This window comes from Falco peregrinus, chromosome 4 (genome assembly GCF_023634155.1).
Source record: "Falco peregrinus isolate bFalPer1 chromosome 4, bFalPer1.pri, whole genome shotgun sequence".
Lineage (NCBI taxonomy): Eukaryota > Metazoa > Chordata > Aves > Falconiformes > Falconidae > Falco > Falco peregrinus.
Window position 1 is genome coordinate 45,130,218 of NC_073724.1, and position 23,392 is coordinate 45,153,609.

A 23,392-nucleotide genomic window follows, 5' to 3' on the forward strand; every position below is an offset into this window, starting at 1 on the left:
GCCCCGGGCCAGAGGGGCCGCGGCCGCCGCTTGCGGGGCCCCGTCCCGCCCCGCCCCGTCGCGCGGCCCGAGGCCAGCGCCGCGGCCCGCACCGAGCCGCCTGACCGGCCCCCGCCGCCCGCGCGCCCGCGCCGAGAGGCGCCAACCCCCGCCCGCGGCGCCCCCAGGCGCGGCCAGTCCCCCTCGGCGCCCCGCCCCGCCCCGCCCCGCCCACTGGCGCACGGCGCGCGCCTGCGCACGCGCGAGGGCCTGTCCCCGAGCCCGGCAGTTACGGCCGAGCAGCCCTGCGCATGCGCCGCCTCCCCGCGGGCGCCGCCTCCCCGTCCCACGGGGCCAGGCGGCGCCCCCCGCCCGCGGCGGCCCCTGCCGGGCCTCCGGGCACGCCGGGAGCTGTAGTCCCCGGGGCGCGCCGCGTCACACGCGTCCGGGCCTTGGGGCCTCCGCCCGGCAGGAAGCCCGCTCCCCTGGTTGCTATGACCACCGGGAAGCGGGCGGAGCCGAGCGGGAAGCGGCGTCACCTGCCGAGAAGTGACGCCAGCGGGGCCCCGGATGTCGGTGGGGCAGGGCACGCGCACCGCCACGCCCGCCGGCGGAAGCGCGTGGCCGGGGCAGAGCTGCCTCCCTGCGGGCCGGGCCACGTGACAGCCGCGGTCACGTGGCAGCGCGCGGCCGGCAGCCGCGATGGGCACCGCGCTAGACATCAAGATCAAGCGGGCCAACAAGGTCTACCGCTGCGGGGTGAGTGCGGGCCCCGCGGGGCCGCTCTGCCCGCCCGGCGCCGGGCCCTGCCGGCCGCCCCGCACCGAGCCGGCCGCCCTGAGGCACCGGGGCGCGCCCTCGGGCGGAGGAACGACCCGCTCCCCGCGGCCTCCGCCCCGGCAGCGGCGGCTCCGCTTCGCGCCCTTCCCTGCCCCGCCCAGCGCTTCCCCTCGCCGCCTCCCCGTGTCTCCCGCTTCGGTCCCCGCCGAGGCAGCCGCGGGTCCCCGTCGGCCTTGGGGCGCTCGGCCCGCTGTTGGTCCCCCCGGCCCTAGCTGGGGGGCGGTGCCGCGGGGTCCCGCCGGGGGACGGAGGGGGGCGAGGCCCCCCGAGACGGGGCGGTGCGGGGCTCACCCGTGGGGCGGTGGGGCTGCAGCCGCTTGTGCCCGTGTCGCCGCAGGGCCGGTGCCCCGGCGTTCCAGCCTCCGGTTCCGCTTCTGTGCTCTGCAAGAAGCCCGAAAGCACCTTAAGGCGTTGTTTGGCCCTGTCGGGACATCTCCTCTTTAGATAAAGCCCTGGGACAAGAGCGGAACTAATGATTTTTTTTCCCACTGGGCAGGAGTCTGGTTTCTTAACTTTTTTCCCCGATGTGCTTGATACTTGATAGCGATGAATGGGCTGTGCTTGCTTCACCTTTTGCGGCTGCCTGATCAAACGCTGTGCCTTTTTTCATTGTCGAAGACTCCAAGTGCTGTTAGGAAAAAATAAATAAAAAACACCTTGCTCACGTTTTCGAGACTCTCATCACTTTTTCTAGGCAATATTCTATCGTTTAACCAAAAGTTTTCAAGTCTTTTTTTTTTTTTTTCTTCCTGGCTACTCAGCCACGTACTTGTATTATAAAAAAAACCTTTTCACACACAGCTTTCCCATATGTTAGTAATTTGGCTCTTACAGTGTATAACGCATGTTTCAATTTATTGAATTTTTTAATGCTGGAAAACTGATTTAAACAGATTGAAATGGAAGGGTGTGTGCCGTCTGTTCTACAACTGTCAAATCATCTAGAGAGTGACTTTCATAAAGCTAAATTATCAGTTTGCAAACAACACACCCCTTTAGTTATGGTGTCATAGGGAGAAAAACTACTTTATGTATCTCACTTTCATATTGTTTTGCCTTTGCATCTTACTGGAAGTATCTTAGTTACTTATTTTGTTACCGTGGTACTGTGCCCATTTTCAGTTTCTTCATTTGGCTTGCTTTATATCACTTTAAATTGGGTTGGGGTTTTTGCTGTGGGTTGGTTTGGGTTTTTTTACATATAGGAAAGGGATATTTCTTCTGTCTTTAAGCTGAAATTAAGATATTTGCGGTTAGTAAATCTGCCAGTATTGTTTATTCGCATCCTTTTTAACTCCACGGGAAAAAGCTTGTCATTTTTGTTTAGTTCATTAACTAGGCCTGAAATCGGGAATTCTGAGTGATGTGAAAACACAGTGATGTACACCAGCTGTACAGTAGAATTGCAACATTAGTTTTTAATAGAAATTTTGTAGGGACAGAAAGGAATTGCAAATCTCTTTAATCAGGCATGGAATGTATACGGGTTTGGGTTGTGAGTTGGTGATTTTTATTTTTAGAAGTTTACAGATTATTGTATATTTTAGTGATAATAGCTGTGCTAATAATACCTTTGGTCTATGGCAGCTTTCATCCCAAAATATGCTTGCATCGATGATACTTGAAAATGAAGGGATTCCTTTAGTAAAGACAACAGTTCATCCCAATGTGTATGCCTAGCTATTAATTTCAAGGCAATAAGGGATACTGTGGCTAGGCTTGATCTTCGGTTTTCTGAACTTACTTAAAGCTGCATTTAGATGTGGGAGAAGGCGATGTCTAAATTATGCACTGGTATAGTCTTTTTGTTGTGCCTATTACATTATAATATCAAAAATTTGCTAAAACATTACTGAGCTTTCTAAGTCATTATTTGCCTGAGACCATGGTTAATCCAGCGTAACTCCACAATGCTATTCGCTTTCCTAGCCACTTAATTTCTGCCACCTTTCTTGTGCTGACAGTACTGGCTATGCAGTAAGCCAGGTCAGAGAGATGGATAGTGCTTGGTTGGCACAACACTCAAAAAAAAAAAAAAGTAGTAAATAATAATAATTCAAAAATTGATCTTTTGAATCATGAATATTTGTCAGTCAGTATCAGAATGGTCTTGTGCTGGGTGCTCTGCAGAAGAGAGGTTAGACATAGTGGAGCAGCTCCAACAGAGTTGAAAATTTGACAAAATAAGTAGGGTGGATAAAGGACAGTCTGAAGGATCTCAGCTTGTGATTTTAGATGATACTAAACCAAAGAACTGGTAATGGCAACGGCCGCAGATTCTTCCATTCAAGGTCTGTATCTCTTGAGAGTGCATGGTCTGGGTGAAATATTCAGGGATTTTTTAGCAATCAGCATCTCTCAATCTGTTGCATGTACATCAGCCATCATCTTTACAACTGTTAGGTATATTTGCTATACATCTTTATTCGCGCTGGGAGGGAAGAGGTGAGGGGAAACAAATCGAGGGGAGACCCATGTTTAACGAGTAGCTGTTCTGAGACTCTTTCAATGGTAAATTCCATACTGAATTAGGCCCTGAAGGTGCAGGAGTTGTTAATACAAACTTCTACGGGAGAACTCTAGAAGTTAAAAAACATAGCTTGAATTTTATTGCAGAACTGAATTTGAGTCTTGTTAGGGGAAAATACTGTTGAAAGTACATGTGACAAAGCTGGTGAGGGGAGAAGATAAGGGTATGTCTAAAGCAAATATCTGACCAGGAGAAATAAGGCTGAATAACTTCTTTTTTTGCGTAGTTTTTTGTAAGGTCAGAGTAATGAATCAGAATGATGTTTCATTACAGGCTTTCCCCATCAGGCCAAGATTTTTAAAATTTCTCTTTGGTGCTGAAATACCATGTAACAGAACCTTCAAATACTGTTCCCTGTTGTCTCGGGTTGGGTCAGACTACTTGTCATCCTGGTGCAGAGCTAAATCCAGCTGAATTCAAGCATTTTTGATTGTTGCAAAGCAATCTCCCACACCAAGTGGAAGTTGCTTCACATCCTAAAACTTTCCGTAGTTCTAGGTAGTTGAGTAGGCAACTGTTTTCTTCTTTTTAATTGTTGTTTATTGTTTCAGTGTTGACAGTCCTTTATTAACTGGGAGAAATTAGACACTAAATTTGTGAAATGGTCACGCATCATGCAAGCATGTGATTGTGTTCCTGCTTTTAAAAAGGAAGTTGGTTAAATTAACGTGCTGTGGTAAACAGTAAGCAATTTCAATTATTTTATTCAATTATTTTAGTACATAAAAAAACCCAAAAATAGTTAGTTATAATCATCAGAAACAGGAGGAACTAAGCAAACGTTTCTTTTGTCGTGACTTCGATTTGAGAAAAGCTGACTTAAACGGATTACTTCAAATCATGAGTAGAAAACCAAGTTTGCCACTTCTTGGACCAAAAGCGTAATAGCATTGTTTTGTTGGGTTTTTTTTTAAAAAAAAAAGTGACAGGGGATTTAAGAACAAAAAGACAATAAAATTGATCCTAATAGCACATCCTATAATAGCAAAATAAGTCTTACTGCAGCAAAACTGTGTTTAAGTTCCTAGGAACGGAAGGTCTGTGTTCAGGAGGGGTTTGTTTTGATGTTGGGTGTTTTTTTTTTAATTGGATGGAGAATTCTTGAGCCATTGAGGCTCATTTAATAAAGCCTGGAATGCTAGAAGAATGAGGGGCCAGGCACAACTAACGATGCATTTTGTTTAGAAAACCTGAACAGGATGACTGGAGTAAAGTGGCAGTTAGTCTGAGATTGATAATTAAAAGAATTCTAGGCTGAAAGGCCTGAAAAATGTGTCATTCAAAGAAAGGTGTTATGGTTAACACCAGCCAAGACTTTTCATGACAAATGAGTCCCAAATATATTTAAGTCAGAATTTGCCCATAAGGAGGAAGCCTCTTACTTTTTCTAAAAAAAGCAAACATTAGTAAATCAGAGCATTGAGGTTTTAAAGCATCTATGACTAGTTAGTTGAGTCTAGCAGACTTTTTCTGTTGAATGTGGCCAGCTTCTTTCTAAAGAACCAGAAGATTGTGTTGTTACAATTTGCAGGTGGCTTGCGTAGAGGAATATGTGGAATGTGGAATAAAATGATCAGGACTGCTTAGTAAATGTGACTTATGTGAACTTAATGTGAATTTGTAAATTGCCAGATGTTTGCCCTTTGTCCCAAAAGTGAATGTCTGTGGTATGGAAAGTGGAATCTAAAAGGAACCTGAGACATCGTCTTGCTAACCAACTGACCATGGAGTTCTACTGAAATAACTAAGACCTTAATCCATAGATGTATAGCGGATATCAAATGGAACTAGAAAAATGTTAGGCCTTTCTGTATGGCGTGAGGTATGATATCCTCTGCTGTTGTCAACACCTCAGAAACTGTAATGGCAGGTTTCAAGTGGTCTTGAAAACCTGCCTTGTGGTTAGTTTGTTATTTTTCAAAGCTACCTTGCATTTGAAAAAAAAACCCTAAAAAATTAGGATGATCTTTTTCTTATCTGTGATGCTGTCAAGTGATCAGATACAATCTGAAAATACGTAATATCTAGCTAAAATTATTTTTCTGTCTCCTTAATGTAGCAAACAGACATGACAGTGTAAACAGATTGGAGTTAGTATATATTTTAACACTAGAAGTAATTTTCCCAACAATTCATGGGACAGCGTAGTCTTTACATAGTTCATAGATACTGAATAGCTGTCTAGTTCAGTCAGAAGTCGAGATGTCACTTCGGAGTCCCAAGATAAAATACTGTATGCATGTTATGTACCATTTTGTGTTACTGATTGAAGATTGTTTCAAATCGTCCCCAGCCGGACTTGGGTGAGTCTGCTCCATGACTAGAGGAACAAGGGATTGTGCTGCTGGATCACATGAAGCAGGTGTTCATCTTTGTTGTGACCCTGAAAGTGACTGACATTTTGAAAGTGTCAGTCTTCCTGGCAGTTTCATGTGCATATTTGAATGGCAAGGAACTGACAAGAAGGCTAAAAAGCTTGTTTGGGATCATTAATCGGTGGCAGTCTTCTCACAAGAATGTTTTGTTTGCAGTTTAGCATATGTACCTTGCTGCTTTGTCTGCTTTGCATAATACACCGGCCTTCCTGTGGATGGATACTCTGTTCAGATGAGTAAGTGTGTAGAACCATATTAGCTTAGTTCCATCTTGCAAAGTTTTGTCGTCACATGGTGAAGCCATGAGGAGCTGCTAGTAAGGGAGAAAGTGAAAAGCTGAGTAGAAGCAACTGATTCTAGGTTACTACATTGTAGTACATGGGTTCCATTCCAGTGGTGACTTTTTCTATGCCTTTATAGTTTTGTGGTGTTAAAGGTAGATTTAACCCCTTTTTGACATGGACTGAAAACAGTACTAGTTTAGTATTAAGTGTTGCCATGTAGCTTTTAGGAATGCACGTTTCCAAGTGTTTTGAAAAAGTGAAGTTTTCTCATAAATTGTGTGCAAACTATTCGAACGCTATGGTGAGCTTATGCTCTTCCTTTTGTCCTTTTTTGAAGGACAAGTAACTGAGAGCTTTATTTAGAAGGGACCCTGTTTTCACACAAAAATGACGGAGTAGCTGTTCTTGGGAAAAGACATAGCTGATTTCCTCCCCCCACATCAAACAGAAATATAATCTGATTGTGTATAAACAGTTAAAAGTAAATACTACAGCATCTTTTTCTTGATCCTTTCCTCTCCCACACTAGTGACCTTTAAAAGTTTTTGTTAGAAGGTGGTTTTGAGGTGTGTTTTCATTTCTTAAGAGACACCGAATGTTAGAAGAACAATTCATACTTAACTTCAAGTCATTCTTCTCGTTTCTGCCCCAAATACATACACCCTTCTCGTGTGAAAGTATGTAGGCGATAGCTCTGGAATAGGTTGTTGCTGTGTGGCGGGAGACTGTTCTCATTTATTAAAGCAGTTCATATGTTCAGGATTGTCCTTGCTTCTTATAGTTCAGCTGTACTCATTTTTCAAAGCAATAACCTAATTGCTTGTACTAATTAAAGCCCGTTAGCAAAGCAGCACAGTATTTAGGTCAGCTTTTCTTCACCGTCCTTTTGTGCCTGTGCCTCCTGTACTGGCATTTCCCAGTTGCTGCAGGTCCTCTTTTCAGACTTGCAGCATGTCAGCCTTCAATGTGATGCTTGATGTTCTGCTGTCCAGTTCTGCTTTAAACCGCCTGACCCATTTTCTATATTGTCACCCTGTACCACTGGTAAAGACAAAAGGCTGGCAAAATTCAAGTAGCATCTGTCAGAGATTTACAGAACTAGACTGGTTTTAACTGGTCGAGTGTAGAGTGGGCAGTCTGAATTATCCTTTGGTTGGAACGATCTGTAGTTTGGTGTCTGGTTTGCAAGTCTGCTGAAGGTACAGAGAGCATTGCCGTCGAGCAGAAGAGAAGGTTAGCCCCAAGAAATTTTCTTCAGGTTCTCAAATCCCTTGCTATTTCCAGATGTGTGTGAATGTTTGACGTGGAACTTTGGATTGGAGTGGATTCTCTGTTGTGGGAGAGGGGAAGGATAAACTATGGGGTATGTAAAATGAACTGTGTGTTGCTCTCCTGCAGTTAATCTTTTTTTCAGTGCTAGAACTTCGAAGATGCAGTTTTCCTGTGCAAATACAGTTCTGTAGACAAAGCATTCTTAATTGGGTGACGCATCTCTTGAGTCACAAAACTTGTGCCTCCAATTCAGATACACTTTCCAACTGTTTCCCATGTAGCATGGAATTTGCTTGTGTAGCAGAACAACTACTTATTTATTTGTTTAAAATCTATTCTGCTTTGCTTTTGAGGCAAGATTTATCCTCAGCTTGGCTGTCACTTTACAGTTATGCCTTCTCTTCCGTCTCCCACGGCTGTCTGTCCCACTCTGTATAAAATTCCCTCTTGGTATTTCATTCTAACATGTGAAATGGACCTTGTTCTATTACCATCTAACCTGATAGTTGGTTATGAGGCTATTTTTCATCTTCCTGGGGGGGAAGATTTTGATACTTTGGAAAGAAATTGAAACTCAGATTAGTACTTCTACAAGGAGGAGCAGAATATTTGTAAAGAAATCAAACTGGAAGTACAGAGGTCTCTTTCTGACGTTGCTTTCATGATCAGTATTTGTCCTTTCTGACAAGGTGAGGCTGTTCTGTAGGAACACTGTTCTTGAGATTGAAAATCAGGTAGCATGCTGTCTGAGTAAGGGCTATAGAACAAATTTACTTAAATGTTTTCATGCTGTCTTTTCTTCTATTAGGAAGTTCTTTCTGGAGTCGTGGTCATAACAAGTAAGGACACAGTCCAGCACCAAGGCATCTCGTTAACAATGGAAGGATCAGTAAACCTGCAGCTTAGTGCCAAAAGTGTGGGTGTGTTTGAAGCTTTCTATAACTCTGTCAAGGTAAGACCTGTGCAGGTTAATAATTTTAGAACAGACCTTTGACTCTCTTCTCAAATTAGATCTTTCCTTAATGGCTCTCAGTTAGTTACAGCACTTTGTGGTATGTAAATGATAGAAAGCAGAGAAATGCTCAGCATTATCTAGTGATTATGATGACATTTTGGGGGAAGAACTTTCACTGTTTGGCAGGTTTTCTTTAGGGATGAAATACAGCAACATAAATACTATGGTTATTGGACATTGCATTGATGGGCCATGATTTAAAGAAAAATAATTAATTGTGTGATTTATTTATTTTTTTAATTAAGTCACTGGGTTTAATAGTCACTATCATAATAGTTTCTGTGGAGGCCATTGAAGTTGTGTGTTACTAGGCACAATACAGGACCTGCACAGATGATCTTGTGGAGTATGAGGCTGTGCACAAACTGACTGCAGAGCTCCTGGAAGGCCTCTGTATTGCTCTCCAGTACTTCCAGTTTGGAAGTGTGGGGTTTGGGATCTAGCAGGGCAAGTTACCTCCGGGCTCCCCACGAACATGGCTGTACTGATTGAAGCAGGGCTGGCTCTGTCTAGAGGCAGTATAGCTACGTTTGCAAACCAGCTTGCTTAAGTTAGGATAGCCTCGCTGCAGGGCCTGTGAAGGTCTTTATTTGTATCATAGTTAATTTGTGTACAGTATGAATAATCTGCCCATGAATGACTGAAAAACAGACAAAACAGTAGAAGCAATAGATTTTCTTATTCCTGTCTGGTAGACGGAGAATAATAGTAAAACCCCGGAGAGAAAGGAATTGTGATCTTCAAGCGGGCTTCCCCAGTTGCATCACAGTTAACCATTACTCCAGTGAAAGACTAGCCATAAATACAGATCTTTTAGGGTGGGAAAGGACTGGGGAGAAGATAGGAGGGAATGGCTAACTGCTCAACTGGCACACATACTTGTTGATTCCTGCTGCTACTATTCTAGATTATGGCTCTTAAAATGGAACTACACTTCCCAGTTAGCTCTCTAGACGCATTCGGTCATTACCATGAGACAACCATAAAATAGATCACAAATTGTTTTCTTGAGGAAAGCATTCTTAATATTTCTTTTCATTGTAAGACTGGAGAGCTGTGTATTGTGAAGAAAGACCTGAGTTTCTGGAAATTCAGGAAGTCGGTTATAGTGTAGTGGATTTTGCTTGTTCTTGAAATGATGGGGCTGACGCTCTGCTTTAACCTAAACCTCTTAATATTTGTCTTTACAGCCTATTCAGATTATTAACAGCACTATTGAAATGGTAAAACCAGGGAAACTTCCCAGTGGCAAGACAGAAATTCCATTTGAATTTCCATTGCATATGAAGGGGAACAAAGTTCTGTATGAGACATATCATGGTGTCTTTGTTAATATTCAGGTAAGGTAGTCGTATCTGTGGAGAAAATCTGAAGTTTTGTTACTCGCAGAATGTATTCTAAAGCATGTCTTATTCCATGGAAGCAGAGGATAAAGTTTTGTGGTAAAGTTTTCTTTTCAGAGTGCAGTAAGTTCTCTCTTATCGAATTGAAGAATAAGCAGAAAGAGATCCTTTGAAGTAAATATCTTTTAAGCTTTCCTTTATTAATATATCATTCTTCTGGTGTATACTGTATTTTCTAGATATAACTTGAGATTAAAAGTCATGATATGTGTTAACCTTTAAAGTTCTAGTTTGTAGGTAGTTTCTAGTTGCCTTTTTCAGTTCCAATTTCTACGAGTCAACACTTCCCACAGGTGGTAGCGCTTCTTAAATGTGGCAGAGGAATCATCCTGAGATCTCAGTATCCCATCAATATAACATTGCTTTTAAGAAACTGTTGTGATGTCTCCTCCCTTTTCTTTTCAGCAAATTTAAGCTTTTCATTGGGAAAAGTTGACAGTGATGAAACTGATCAGATGTAAGATGGGATGTACAAGGGAAAATTAAAAGCATACTGGAAAGAGGGACTTTAGGTTGAGAAAGGATAAAATATATTTGCCACGCTTGTTAAATCTTTTACAGTTCTCTTGCAGGGTGCTGTTTTCATCTAGTTCTGATTATTTTTGTGTGAAAGGAGTTTGCATTTACCATTTTGTCAATAATCTGTATAGTAGTACATACCCAGATACAAGTGTATGTACTGTTAACCTAGTACCAGTGACACTTCGTTAGCATAGTAGACAACGAATCGCTGCTAATAATACTCAAAAATTAAGTGTACTGTCTTACCAGATCTGTTTTAAGACACAGAGATAAATCCTACAGGACCGAAGATGGCTAGTGTTCAGAGTCTTTTCCTGCGCTCATTTGTGAGAAGTGTCCTCTAGCTGGAGGAAATCTTCCCATTGTTTATTTTTTCAGACCTCCCATATGGAGTAAATCTTTAAAGAATGATGGCATAAACAGTAACAAGATGTCTTGCCTGAAATACCTTGTCAGAACTACCATAACATATACCTGATCCCTCCTTATGTTGTAGACAAGTACAACCATTCCCTTCATGAAAAAGACTATACCACAGTGTCCTTTTGTTCAAAACAAATGTGTAATCTCATAATGAATATTCAAAGCAAAGTGTTGAGAGCTTGTAGTATCTTCAAAACCAAGAGTTGTTTGCTTTCTGGTAGAGATGAGTAGTAACGTTTCCTGCCCAAGTCTGTATGAATTTGTGGAAACACCGTTTTTAGATTTGACCTTTTCTGGTTAAAAATTGTCTTACCATAGGTAGGTTCATTTGGGGTTTTGGGGTGGTTTATTTTTTGAGGGAAAGCCATGTCTTGAATGTAAATAATGTATTTAGACAATACTTTTTCTTACCAAGGAGTGCTTTTTGTTTTGTTTTCTTTGAGGAAAAAGATTAAGAACTCACTAAATGCAAAAAATTTTGCGCACACATGCACACTTGTAGTTCACTGATGATAGTATTGGATTTGATGACAAAGTGTAAAACTGTTAGCTGTTTAGCTGAACTGGAAGTCTTACATTACAATCTGCGATTTTGAAAAACCCTTAACAAACAAACCAGACCCCACCCCCATTTACAAGCCTATCAGAACTAACTAAAAGGAAAATGCCCTTGTTTTTTGTCTACATTCAGATTTTTTTTTGAGTACTTGCCATATCTTTTTTTCAGTCTTGGCTTTCTTCCTAATGCAGCATCTGTTGTTTGTGGTAGGTATGTCAAAAATGGTGCAAAACTGGTTGAGTTGCTTTCCATAGTCTAGATAACTTCCCTGTGATCAATATCAGTTGTTTCAAGGTATACTTTAATGGTGAATATTTGTTTTGTTTTGTCATTCCCTCTCTCATCTGTGTAGCTTCTCTTTACAAGCTGGGGCTAAATTTCATTCTGAAGAGGAAAATGTAGTGCTGAGGTGCTGTTTAAGAAAAACTTCTAAAACCTCTCTCCAATTCCTGTGTAATTTAAAGGCATGCCTCTATTTCTTGATCTAGGTATTAGTATGTTAGCTGGGGGTTCAGTATCGAGATTCAAGTCTGTTCTCATGCAGAGACCTTCTGATCAGACACTGATGGGGAGGCCGAATTGCAAGGCCTGTGCGTTCCTGCTGCCCCATTGCACTGTGCTCCCTGGTCAGAATGAGGTGTAGTGCAGTAATAGAAGACTCGCTCAAATAGCGACCGACTTCAGTGGAAACCATGATCTGTAACGGGGAAGGAGAGATGCTCGCCGCGTCTCATTCTTGCATGTGTATTCAGGTTGTGTGTGGACAGACACCATGAGCTAGAAATGATGAAGCTGAGTCGCTAGTCTGAGTAAAGAAGGAATTAAAACCAAAGCAAATAAACCAACAAAGAAACCCCCACCCCAAGAAATTCCTTACCTTGTAAGTATGTTGAAAGGCTATATTACAGATGCTGCAGTATATGGTTACTGTGATAACCAGGGTCATGCTATTTTTCAGTCGCTGTTTTGTGGCTCCCTTTTTAGGGGAGAAAGGGGATGAAATCATCAGCAAAGGTTTTGAACAGTGAACAGCAAAATTAACCTTGTTGCCTGACTGTACAGCACACTGCTGCTTTTAAGTTCAGCTGTATGGTTAAAGACAGTTCCCCGTTAAATATGCATGTAACGTTACTGCTCTTAAATCCGATCTTACAGTACATTTAAAATTAGAGGGGCTGTGAATATATCTTATTGATAATCACTTAACCAAAGTACGGTGAAAAGCAATACCATAATCACTCTCAACTGAACGCAGTTTGGGTGCTGAAGCAATCCAAGACTCTGTCAGTGAGTTAGTCCATCAGTCTGGTAGGTTGTTAACGTAACACAGAAGATCGGGAAAGCATTTGAAAGTGACTATGGGACTGTAAACACAAAGAAAAATCAGCTTTCATTTGGGAGCACCTAAAATCATTGTATAACTCTTTACCTTATTCCCCTCTCCCCATCACTGGTATGTATGTTGCCTACTAATCTGTTTTAAATGATGCTTTAAATTATTAATAATAGTAACGTTCTGCACATATGCATTAAAAAGATGAAAAGTTAGAGAGAAATAGAGGAAATCTTAACAAAGGCTCTCTTTCTCTGCTGCCCTGTTCTTGTCAGTATACTCTTCGGTGTGATATGCGACGTTCTCTGCTAGCAAAAGACCTAACCAAGACTTGTGAATTCATTGTCCACTCACTGGTAAGTGTGGCTTGTATTAACTATACAAAAGTGAGATTCGCACCCACCCCCCTTTAAGAGAAGGTTGGCAGTAGGGTTAGAAAACCAAGTAAAACCATGTCATTTGTAATGGCAACGTACAGGATACGTTTGAGTAAAGGAAGACAGCCTCAAAACAAAAACATCCAGAAGAGCTAGGGTTTCAGTCGCTTCTGATTAGAGCAACACGTTTCTCTTTTCATTTGAAGAAAATAGTACAAAGAGGATTTGGATTATAAGATGTTGTTGTACCGCACTGAGTTTATTCTTTTATTCATCCTTTCAGTTCTGAAACAGTGATGAGGTTAGATAAGTATTATGGCATTCTTTTAAACCCTGTTTCAGATTATCTGAGCATTTCTTAGCCAGAGGTTCTGGGCACCCACAACGCCTGTCGTAGAAATGGGAGTTTGTTGGTGAAGAGAAAATACCTGATTTCTGTACTTCAGATGACTAATTATGATTTAGAGCCCTGACTCAAAGTATCAAAGCTGGGACTGCATCAAGCTGGAAACAAGAAGCTTGTCAACTTAATCACCTTTGGTTTTAAGTAGGCCCCTGGTTGCAATGTGCTAAGGTAACTAGATTAACAAATAACCACATCCTGCAGTCAGCAGCATGGAGACAGCCTTCCTCCTGTGGAGGTACCGCTGTGGGATAAGATGTGACTGTCTCACAAGAAATGCTTTGCTGCTTGTTATTTGAAGTTTCTATATCAGATTGGAGTTTAGTTTTATGCTGACTTGTACACATGTCCAGAGCATCTAATGTCAGTACAGAGTGTGCAGGCCTAATTAAGTCTCTTTTCTCATCCCACAACTTGCAGGAACATACTGTTTCTATCATTCCTTTGAACTCTTTTAATAGGACAGTAAAGTATGAGACTATTCTGTCTTATTTGTCAATAATGGTAGAAATGTTATTTTAGTGCTATAGTACCTATTTTAAAGATGTCGTGCCTTTTTTTAAGATTTAGCTAGGTGCTATAAAGAAGTTTCATGTTGGTAAGATTTCATTATTTTCTAACACATATTACACTACATTTTATTGGTCTGTTATAAGTAAGCCACACTTGTCAAAATACTGAACTAATTACATAGTATGCAGTTTCCTGGTTTTATTTCTTGTTCCCACTACAGCACTTCTTAGATCACAAGTCAGTAAATCATGAATCTCTCAGGGCGAATCAATGAGGTTTTACTGAACATACAATTCTCACTGTCAGTGCTCAATGTACCGTTTCCCTTAACCTTATTCTTTGCCAGAATTTGTCATTTGCGGGGAAAATCCAGTCAATCTTTTGCTAACATCTTCCATCTTGCAGCTGGGCAGCAGAAGTTATTTTGAATTCCTAAGTAGTGAGGGTAGATCCTAACTAAGAGTTCAAGTTTAGCCCGGTGGTGGTGGTGTGCTCTGCCAGCCCCCACTTAGGTGCCGTTGAGTCTCTTGTAAGTGACGCTGCGCTGGCCGCTTATTTTAAATATGTAGGGAAAAGACAGTGCAACTCCCTGATGAGGGCGGAGAGAAGGAGAGATCGGTGAATGGTAAGCGCCTGGTGCTGCCACCTTAGCAGAGCTCAGGACCTGTTCAGCCACTATGGAAAGATTTAACTTGGTTTTGTGATAAATGGTATAACTAGACACTGAAGAACTGTAATAATGTGCCTCCAAAACTGCTTCTCCGGTGTGGAAAGCTAACCTGGACCAAGTTTTGCTTATTTTACTATTAAAGGAGCTGGAATGCGAAGCCCATTAAATCAACAATACAGTAATTCCATCAGCTGAGGATATCCTGGTAATATCAGGATGGCTTAGGAGACCTGAGCTGTTACTGAAAGCGCAGCAGGACGTGTTCGAAGTGCCCAGGGGTGACACGAGGGAGGGAGACTTCCTAAAACGTGTTTGAAGCAATGGAGCAAGTTCATTTATAATCTCCCCCACTCTCCCCTGCCCAAATTTACTAAGTATTAATAACGAAAGGAAACACTGCAAGTGACATAAAAATGTAATTATTTGTAAATACAGAAATGTGAAAATTCACTTTTTTTTCGGTAGCATACCATATGCTTCAGGTAGGTAGCATATTTCTTTATTTCTTCTTTTCCAGGTGGTTTAGAGTAGTCAACCACATGTTTGGGGTTTGCTCCACATACACCCCCCCTTTTTTTTTTCTCTTTTTTCAGTGTAGTTACAGCTTATGCCAGAAACTATCACATGAAGATCTTGTAGTTTATTGCATCGGCAAACAGGAAGTAACCAAAAATTAATACAGTTCTGCTTCTACAGTTTAGATTTGTGGTGCATTGTGACTTGTGTTTAGACAATATCATAATGTTATTTAATAACAAAGGCAGGAAATGTCAGGGGTTTTATTACCTAGATGCATACTTCAGTATGAAGGCAATCCTGAAGACTTAACATACCCAACAGCTGCCTGCCTTTGTTGTGTTTTTTAATATTCTCTCTGTGTGTTTTGTAAATCATGGCTTACAGTGAAACTCTTTCATTACTTGCAGTCACAGAAAGGGAAACTGACACCAAGCCCAGTAGACTTCACAATTACTCCTGAAACTCTGCAAAATGTTAAAGAGGTAAGGTAAGGGTTTTCTTATTTTACTTTAAATGCAATGCTTATGTGATTCTGAGTGAGAAAGAGAGGGATGATTAAATGCTGCCCTGCAGATAATCAAATCCTTTTTTTTTTTTTTTTCCCCCCCCCTCATTCCCCACCGTCATTCTCCTTTTTTACTTTTGTAAGCAATAAAGTGATTCTGCCCGATCTCTTGTGGTAATGGTGACTAATGTAACATGGGACTTTGTTCAGTAGTGGTTAAACATTTTTATAATTTTTCTGAATGAAACATGATAGTGAAGCAAGGGAAAACATGCTATACCATACATAGCCAAGATCCTTTAAAAATATGTATTTTGAACCTTGATCGTGCATTTTTCTACAGCCCCATGTGGCTTTGGGAAACTTGTATGAACAGTATAGCTGTCTTGGTCATTTACCTCTGTGAATTTCTGTTTTTTCCACTGAAACCTGTGTGCTCTTTTTCCAGATGTTCCTGTTGCATTCTTTTTGTTAACACGACTATTTTCCTGCTTTAGGTCTCCCTTCTGCATCCCCAGTTTGCCTTCCAGTGCTCTTAGTTCCAGAGTTCTGAATTTAGACCAACTCTTCCACTTGTTTCTCAGAACAGACCTCCTAATGAGCTGTTTGGTTGTTTCATGCTGGTGTTGACCTTATTCTACATATTCACAGAGTTACTGTGGTTGGAAGGGACCTCTGGAGACTGGTTAGTCTGGCCCCTGTGCTTGGAGCAGAGTCATCTAGAGCAGGCTGCTCAGGGCCACATGTAGTAAAGTTTTCAGTATCTCAAAGGATGGAGACTTGCAGCCATTTGGCAGTGTTAAGGTGTTTGACCACCCTCACAGGATTAAAAAATAAACAAAAAAATTAAAAGTAATCTCCTTTATTTCGATTTGTTGCCATAGCCTCTTGTCCTTTTACTAGATACCTCCAAGAGGAGCCTGACTGTCTTCTTTACTCCTTTTCATCAGATATTTATACACACTGATAAAATCCCCCTGAGCCTTCTGTTCTGCAGGGATGAACAATCCGAGCTCTCAGCCTTTCTTGTGTGTCATGTGCTTTTAACCATCTTCATGGCCAAATCCAGCAATGGCTTCACTTGCTCCAGTAAGTCTGTTTCTTGTACCAGGAAGTCCCGAGCTGGACGCGCTATCCCCAGTTTTTTCTCACCAGTGCTGAAAAGCTGGGGAGGATCACCTCCCTCAGCCGGCTGGCCACACTTTCTAATGCAGCTCAGGATGCGGTAGGCCCGTTTGTCCAGCCTGTTGAGGACCCTGTGAAGGGCAACACAACTATCTGGTTAATCGACGGCTCTTTCCAATTTTGTGTTACCTGCAGACTTGCTGAGGATACTTTGTCCATCATCCAAGCCATCACTGAAGATGTCAACTAATACTGGCTCCCGTATTGGCCCCAGCCAGCGGTGTACACCACTGGTGACTAGCCTTCCGCTGGACTCCGTGCTACTGATCACAAACCTTGGAGTCCAGCAGTTCAGGTCGGTCTCAGTCCATGTCAGTGTCTAACCTGCACACCTAGTCTGTACTCCATCAGTTTGTCAGTGAGGTTGCCAGGAGAAACAGTATCCAAAACAGCGCTGAAGCCAACATAAACAGTATCCACTGCTCTTCGCTTGCTCACCAAGCTAGTTGTTTCAGCATGGAAGGCTATCAGGTTGGTTAAACATGATTTTGTTTTCATAAATCCATGCTGACTGCTTCCAGCCACTTCCTTCTTCTTGGTGTGTTTGGGATTGGCTTCTGGTGTTATTTGCTCCATCGCTTTCCCAGGGACTGAAGCAAGGCTGAGGAGTCTATAGTTCCTTGGATCTTCCTAACTGAAGATAAGAGTGACATTTACTGTCTTCCATTCCTCAGGAACCTTCTTTGTTCATGACAGCCTTTCAAAGATAATCCAAATTGGCCTCACGGCGACGTGGGTCAGCTTCCCCAGCACTTGTGGGTGTGTCCCATCGGGTCCCATGGACTTGTGTACATCCAGTTGGTTTAAATGTTCTCTAACCTGCTCCTCCTCTACCAGTGATAACCTCCTTGGTCCACACTTTCCCCATGGTTGCAAGGGCCTGGGCTTCCTGGAGGCAAATCCTATTAGTAAAGTCCGAGGCAGAGAAGACATTAAGTACCTCTGTCTTTTTCATGTCTTCTGTCCCTGGGTCCCCTACCATATTCAGTAGCAGGCTGACATTTACCCTCCTCTTCCTTTTGCAGCTGGTAGATTTTTAATGCCCCTTTTTGTTACCCTTCATGCCTTTTGATTTCATTCCAGGTGGGCTTCGGCTTTCCTAAAACCATCCCTGCACAATCGGATAGTGTTTTTGTATTCCTCCTGGGTCACCTGTCCCTGTTTCCATCTTTTGTATACTTCTTTGTTACGATCTTATCAGTAGCATCTCGTTTATCCACACAGGTCTCTTCCTACCTTTGCTGGACTTTCTGCGTGTGGGAATAGACTGTGCTTGAGCGTGGAGGAGGTGACTCTAGGAAACCAGCCAGCCGTCATGGCTGAAACTCTTCTAAGTCTAGCTGAGTGAGGGAGTGAGCAGGTTGTGTCCGGCAGCCTCTCGTGTCTCTGGAGTCTGCTGCACACTGAAAGCACATGTTTTTCCAAATACAAGGATACAACTATTCTTGGTGGGAAAATTATTTTTGAGACTACTGCTAAATACTAAAGCTGTCAGCTGTCTGTTCTTCCTATGAACCATGTTTCCATATAAATTATTTTCTGAGGTATTTTTCTTTCTGTATCTTGATACTTCACTCCTTGGCTTAGCAAAGGCTCACTGGTGAACATCATGAAAAAGTCCTGTCCATTAAGTTTTCTTATGTTTAATAGCAGACCCTATGCCTTTCCCTATTTCAAGTACGTAACCACAAAAGTAGGTTCTAAAACTTCTGACATCTTGGATCCAGAGCTCCAGTCCAGTCTAAAGAATGGTATTGAATGTGTGGCCTCTTTTTTTTTTTTTAATTCTTCTACCTGTCTCTGAAAAATATATGGGTCTAAAATAACTACCTGGTGGACGGGTTGCAAAAGTCACCGGTTTGCTATATATAAAGTACAAAAATTTAAATTCTTGGTTTGTCTGGAGGTTGTGGCTGAACTGTTATTTCTAGTAGACCAATAGAACACGGATTAGAAGATTTGCAGTAGCCAAGCAAAGCACAGAGAGGTTGGATGAAAAACCAGAATAGATTTGCTTGTACGTTCTTGATTCTCGTTTGTGGGGGATTATGAATAAAAGTGTAAATGATAGGTGCTATGAAATAAGACCTAGCTAGGATTAAAATATGAGGAATACTGCCAAGAGTAGTAAGGCTCTAGGGGAAATACGCCCTTAAAAAGGCAAGTCTCGTAGACTAGGATGGAGGAAAATGGCCTTGAGTTCTCCTCCTGCAATTTCCTTTTATCTCTGTCCTGACCACTGTACTTCGGGGAATAGCTGTACGATGTCCCTGTGAAGCAGGGATGCAACTCTGTTTACACCAGTTATGGTAATGGGAAGAACCTGCAAGGGATCATGAAACAATTTTACTAATTACTTTACATTTTACTACTACATTATTAGGACTCAATATTTCACAGGGTGGTTTTGTCAGGGATGTAACTTCTGTTATTCAAGTTAGGAGAAAATACCCAAGTGAGGTCACGTTTACTAAACACATGAAAATTCCTCTCTTTTTATTTCCCCCAAAGATTTGTTTTGAGTGGAACAGCTAAATTCTGCAGAGGTCTTGGGTATCTGGGTGAAACAGTCTAAACAATAGCTGAGAACTTTTTGCCATTGCTACTGGCAGCCAGGATTAAGAAGCGAAACAGACAGACTGGGAGAAAAAAAGCTTGGGACAAGAAAGTTGGTTTGGAAGAAGGGAAAAATCAGTTACGTGGGCAAGGAAATCTGAGGCCACAAGCAAGTGTGAGCAGCTGGTTGGAAGGTAGGGCCTAACATCAAAGATGTCAATAACAAAAAAACTGAGGGAGAGAAGAATAAGGCTTGGAAAAGAAGGGGAAAGTTAGAGCATGGTGCTCAAAGTGTTTGAAGGAGGCTGGGTGGAGAAGATAGGAGCTGAAGATGTGGGTAGAAAACTTGACTCTTTCAGTATGCCTCCCGCCAGGACTTGAAATGTAACTGGAGCTTCTGGCACGCGAGTTTCTCTGCTGGCAGAGAGTATCTGTGATGCCTGCTGGCTTCATGAAGGGGAGGGCAGGGGGAGCAAAGCCCCTGCTTTGGTCTTTTATGGAAACTGATTTATAGACTGTCACCCTCAATAAGCTACTCTTACTGCTCCTTCCTTAACAAGTAGGAAACGTGCTTGCTGTAAAGAAAATTTTAAAAGTGTGATCCTGTATTCAAATTAAGCTCTTCATTAATTGTACTTAATTGGTGTCTTGGTATGTAAGCAGAGTGCCACATCTTGCATTAAACAGAGATTTTTAAATGCCTGTCTCCCCTCCCAGTAGTAGTGGCTGTTAGAGAGAAAATTTAAAAGCTGGGAAAAGTGCTGAATGGTGGACTGTGCTGCAGTCCGTACAAAGTGGGACCAGCATGCAGTTCTCTAGAGCTGACTCGACCTAACCGTCCTCTGAGCTGCTGCCAGCCTACCTCCTTCAGCATGCAGTTCCTGACTTCTGGATTAACTCTAATAGCCAAGTTCTGTCGTTCACTCCAGGAAGAATGGTCCTGTGGATGGAATGAGTAGGGGGGTGCATGTCAAAAGAGCGAGTAGTAAGAGGTATCTTAACCCATCCACATAAGGACATGTATTTTTATGTTATTTAAGTTACTTGAAGCATTTCTGAACTTTTGAGTTCTTAACTTTGCAACTTTTTGGGGTTTCCTACAGATTTTGGTAACTTTCTGTAAGGTATTTTTTTTTCTTAGTCTGCTCTCACAGTTGTGTCTGTCTTTTTTCTCCCCCCACCCCCAATCTTTTTAGAGAGCTTCACTTCCAAAATTCCTCATCAGAGGTCATCTCAGTTCTACGAACTGTATCATCACACAGCCACTGACAGGGGAGCTGGTGGTGGAGAGTGCAGAGGCTGCAGTCAAAAGTATTGAGCTGCAGTTAGTACGTGTGGAAACCTGTGGTAAGTTTCTCTCAAGTGGACTTTGTGTAAAATAGACTGCAGTAATTACCACTTGCACTCTTCCAGCTTAAATAGGAAAGATTGTCAAAATCAGTCTAATTAAAAAGACTTGCAAAAAATTGTTTGGCACTTTAGGGGGAATGGTCCAAACATTAATTTAAATAAGGAATTAAGGATCATAGAGGTTAAGTGCTGACATGAAAACTTGCAGGTCAGAGGGCAAAATGTTTTGCCCACACGTACCTTCCCTTCAGCGCCAGCCTATCTTTGTTTTAAATTTTGGCCACTGCTTTCTCTTCTGTCTTTCCCATCCCCTCCTCTCCCTCTGAATTTCCCGCTTTCACCAGGGTGTGCGGAAGGTTATGCCAGAGATGCCACAGAAATACAGAATATTCAGATCGCTGATGGGGACATCTGCAGGGGCCTACCAGTTCCTATATACATGGTGTTTCCCAGGTTGTTCACCTGCCCTACCCTGGAAACAACAAACTTCAAAGTTGGTAAGTGTGGGGGACTTGATGCTGTGTTGGCGTCTTTCATCTGAGACAAGTTTTGAGTTTTACTTTAACTTCTGGCTGGTAACAGAATAAATTGCTGACAGCACTGCAAGAACCAAGGACATCCATCTGTTTCCCTGTAGAGGTTTCCTGAACAGGGTTGTAATCTGCTGTATTTCATATAAATCAAGAAAATACAGCCCACATACCTCTAACTGAAAACAGTTGTGCAACTATTAAGCTACTTCTAATAGAATTATATAGTAAAGGCAGAAAAGCAGTGTAATGGCAGGTAATTGCTGCTGCCAAAAAGTTACATGTGATTAAACACTTGAGTACAAGTTCAAGAATAAAATGGCAAGGTGATCCCTTCCTCCTTTTTATCACCAGCAAGAACCCCTCTATTTCCTCTCCTTTTTGTTTCCCCTTCTGCTGCACAGACTCGAAAAAATAAGGTTAGGCTGTACGTGACTTTGCTTTTCTTGATCTACACCAGCTGCTTCTTCCTACTTATTGTTGCCAAAATCCAACCGTTTCTTAACACACACCTGAAACAGGGGTTTCCTCGATTGTTCAAATAATTACTGTAGAAATTCTCTTTGCTATCCTGTTTTTTTTCCCCTTTGTTCTGCTGGAATTTGGTGGTTCTTTTTTTTTTATTGTATCAGATTGAAACTACAAGTCCCTGCCTTTAGGATCCTTCCCAGCTGAAGCCCTACTTTTCTGCTGTACGTCTTGGACAAGCGTGCACAACTAGTTTTTCGGCTTTGCCTGTTTCTGTTCCCCCCAAGAAAACTTTTGCAGCTGATGGGTACAGTGATTTTCCCCAAAACAATATTCTCCTCTAGTTTTTGCCATTTCTAGCTATTGAATAGTAATTTACAGTGACAAATTGCTACTATTACTGTAGTATCTACTTAAAAGAACAGTCTTAATAAAGTTACAAAGATTCTAAAAAAGGACAGTTGTTTCCAGTTTATTTTGATCTCTCGTTCCCTTCATTTATCAACTCTATCTGACTTTGTATTCTGTCTCCATTTAGGTTCAGTTATAGATGTGATACTGATTTTAGTTTTGAGCAACACAACTTAGGATTTAAAGAGTAGATTTTCTTTTGAAATTTTTCATGGTTTGAAGGTACATTGTATTTTGGAGTTTGATTTCTTAAGGCCGTATACAGTGCAAGATTCCAAGGCAGCGTTCTGTGCTGACAGCCGGGGAGGAGTCTCTTCCCCAGCTCTTCCATTTACGTGCTTCTGAACAACGCCTATTGGCGTGAGGCATCTTTCCCAAAACATTTTAATCTTAGATGTCTGAACTCTGCCTGTTGTCCAGAGGACAGTGTCATAGTTTCTCAGTGATACAGAGGTTAATCCAGGGAATCCCAAAGACTAGAACAAGCCAAGGTGCTCTAGGAAGGGTCCAAGGTCTGGGATGCCTGCGGTGAGGCTCTGCGTGGAGTACCGTGTCCATCCCTCCCACAGGAAGATAGGGCAATGAAATGACTTGGAAGAGCCCTGTGAAATGCTGGTCTGAGAGCAGGAGCTCTCTGCCTCTCATCCCACTGCTACAGTTCAGATTCATAGCAGACTATTTTAATTTTTTTCCCCTTCTTCCAGAGTTTGAAGTTAACATTGTTGTTCTTCTGCACGATGATCATCTCATCACAGAGAACTTTCCGCTGAAGCTCTGCAGGATGTAAACAGTCGGAGGAGAAACACTTTAAGGATTTACTGAAAAAGGACAAAATTCTTCAGAGGCAAACTAAAAGGTCTTATTTCGACTGAAAACACATCACTTTGCTCAGCCCTGCTGGTAGTTCTCGTGCTTTCATTTCTCTATAGATCTTGCCAAGACTTCGCCTGCCTTGCAAGAGCCTACATGGATGGATGTGTCAGGGCTCTTTCCGAGTTCACCACTGTTTGCTCCAATGCTTCTCAGACATATCCCAAACGAATGATTCTGTGTATTTTTACAACTTGTAGAAATACCTAGTAAGTTTCTCTATTTCATTCTGTAATACTTGTTCCAGGGTCCTTTCAAGACCTCTTACACCAGGCGTAAGGGGACTTACTAGGTTTATCTGTACTGGAGGGAGGGTGTGGGACTTGTAATAAAATACTGCATAGTGTCTTTGAAAGTCTAATAATAAATGGTGCTACACCAATGCAGGATGGTAGTGTGGGATGAATATTTTAAGATGAATATGAAATAAGTGATGTGAAATAACACCAAGTGTGTTTTGGTCAGATTGGGCATATGAGTCTTATTTGAAGAATGGTTAG

The 23,392-nt window shown here is 42.1% G+C and overlaps 1 protein-coding gene across 6 annotated transcripts; it reads left to right on the top strand.

The window, feature by feature from the left end:
* Nucleotides 1-295: 295 nt before the first annotated feature.
* VPS26C (VPS26 endosomal protein sorting factor C) lies at nucleotides 296-23,279 on the top strand. 6 transcript variants are annotated; one of them, XM_055803159.1, is made up of 8 exons: nucleotides 296-738; nucleotides 8,089-8,232; nucleotides 9,486-9,635; nucleotides 12,811-12,891; nucleotides 15,425-15,499; nucleotides 16,473-16,611; nucleotides 16,843-17,002; nucleotides 17,932-18,612. In XM_055803159.1, exons 1-8 carry the CDS (start codon nucleotides 682-684, stop codon nucleotides 18,053-18,055), a joined length of 930 nt encoding a protein of 309 aa, XP_055659134.1. In that variant the 5' UTR covers nucleotides 296-681; the 3' UTR covers nucleotides 18,056-18,612. The 6 variants fall into 6 exon arrangements, 5 of the variants coding, with proteins under 5 accessions (XP_055659134.1, XP_055659136.1, XP_055659137.1 ...); XM_055803161.1 differs by lacking the exons at nucleotides 16,473-16,611; nucleotides 16,843-17,002; nucleotides 17,932-18,612 and adding exons at nucleotides 20,460-20,610; nucleotides 20,958-21,110; nucleotides 22,727-23,279 and having other exon boundaries at nucleotides 326-738; XR_008747073.1 differs by lacking the exon at nucleotides 296-738 and adding an exon at nucleotides 7,251-7,371 and having other exon boundaries at nucleotides 16,843-17,178; nucleotides 17,932-18,063.
* The last annotated feature ends 113 nt before the right edge of the window (nucleotides 23,280-23,392 follow it).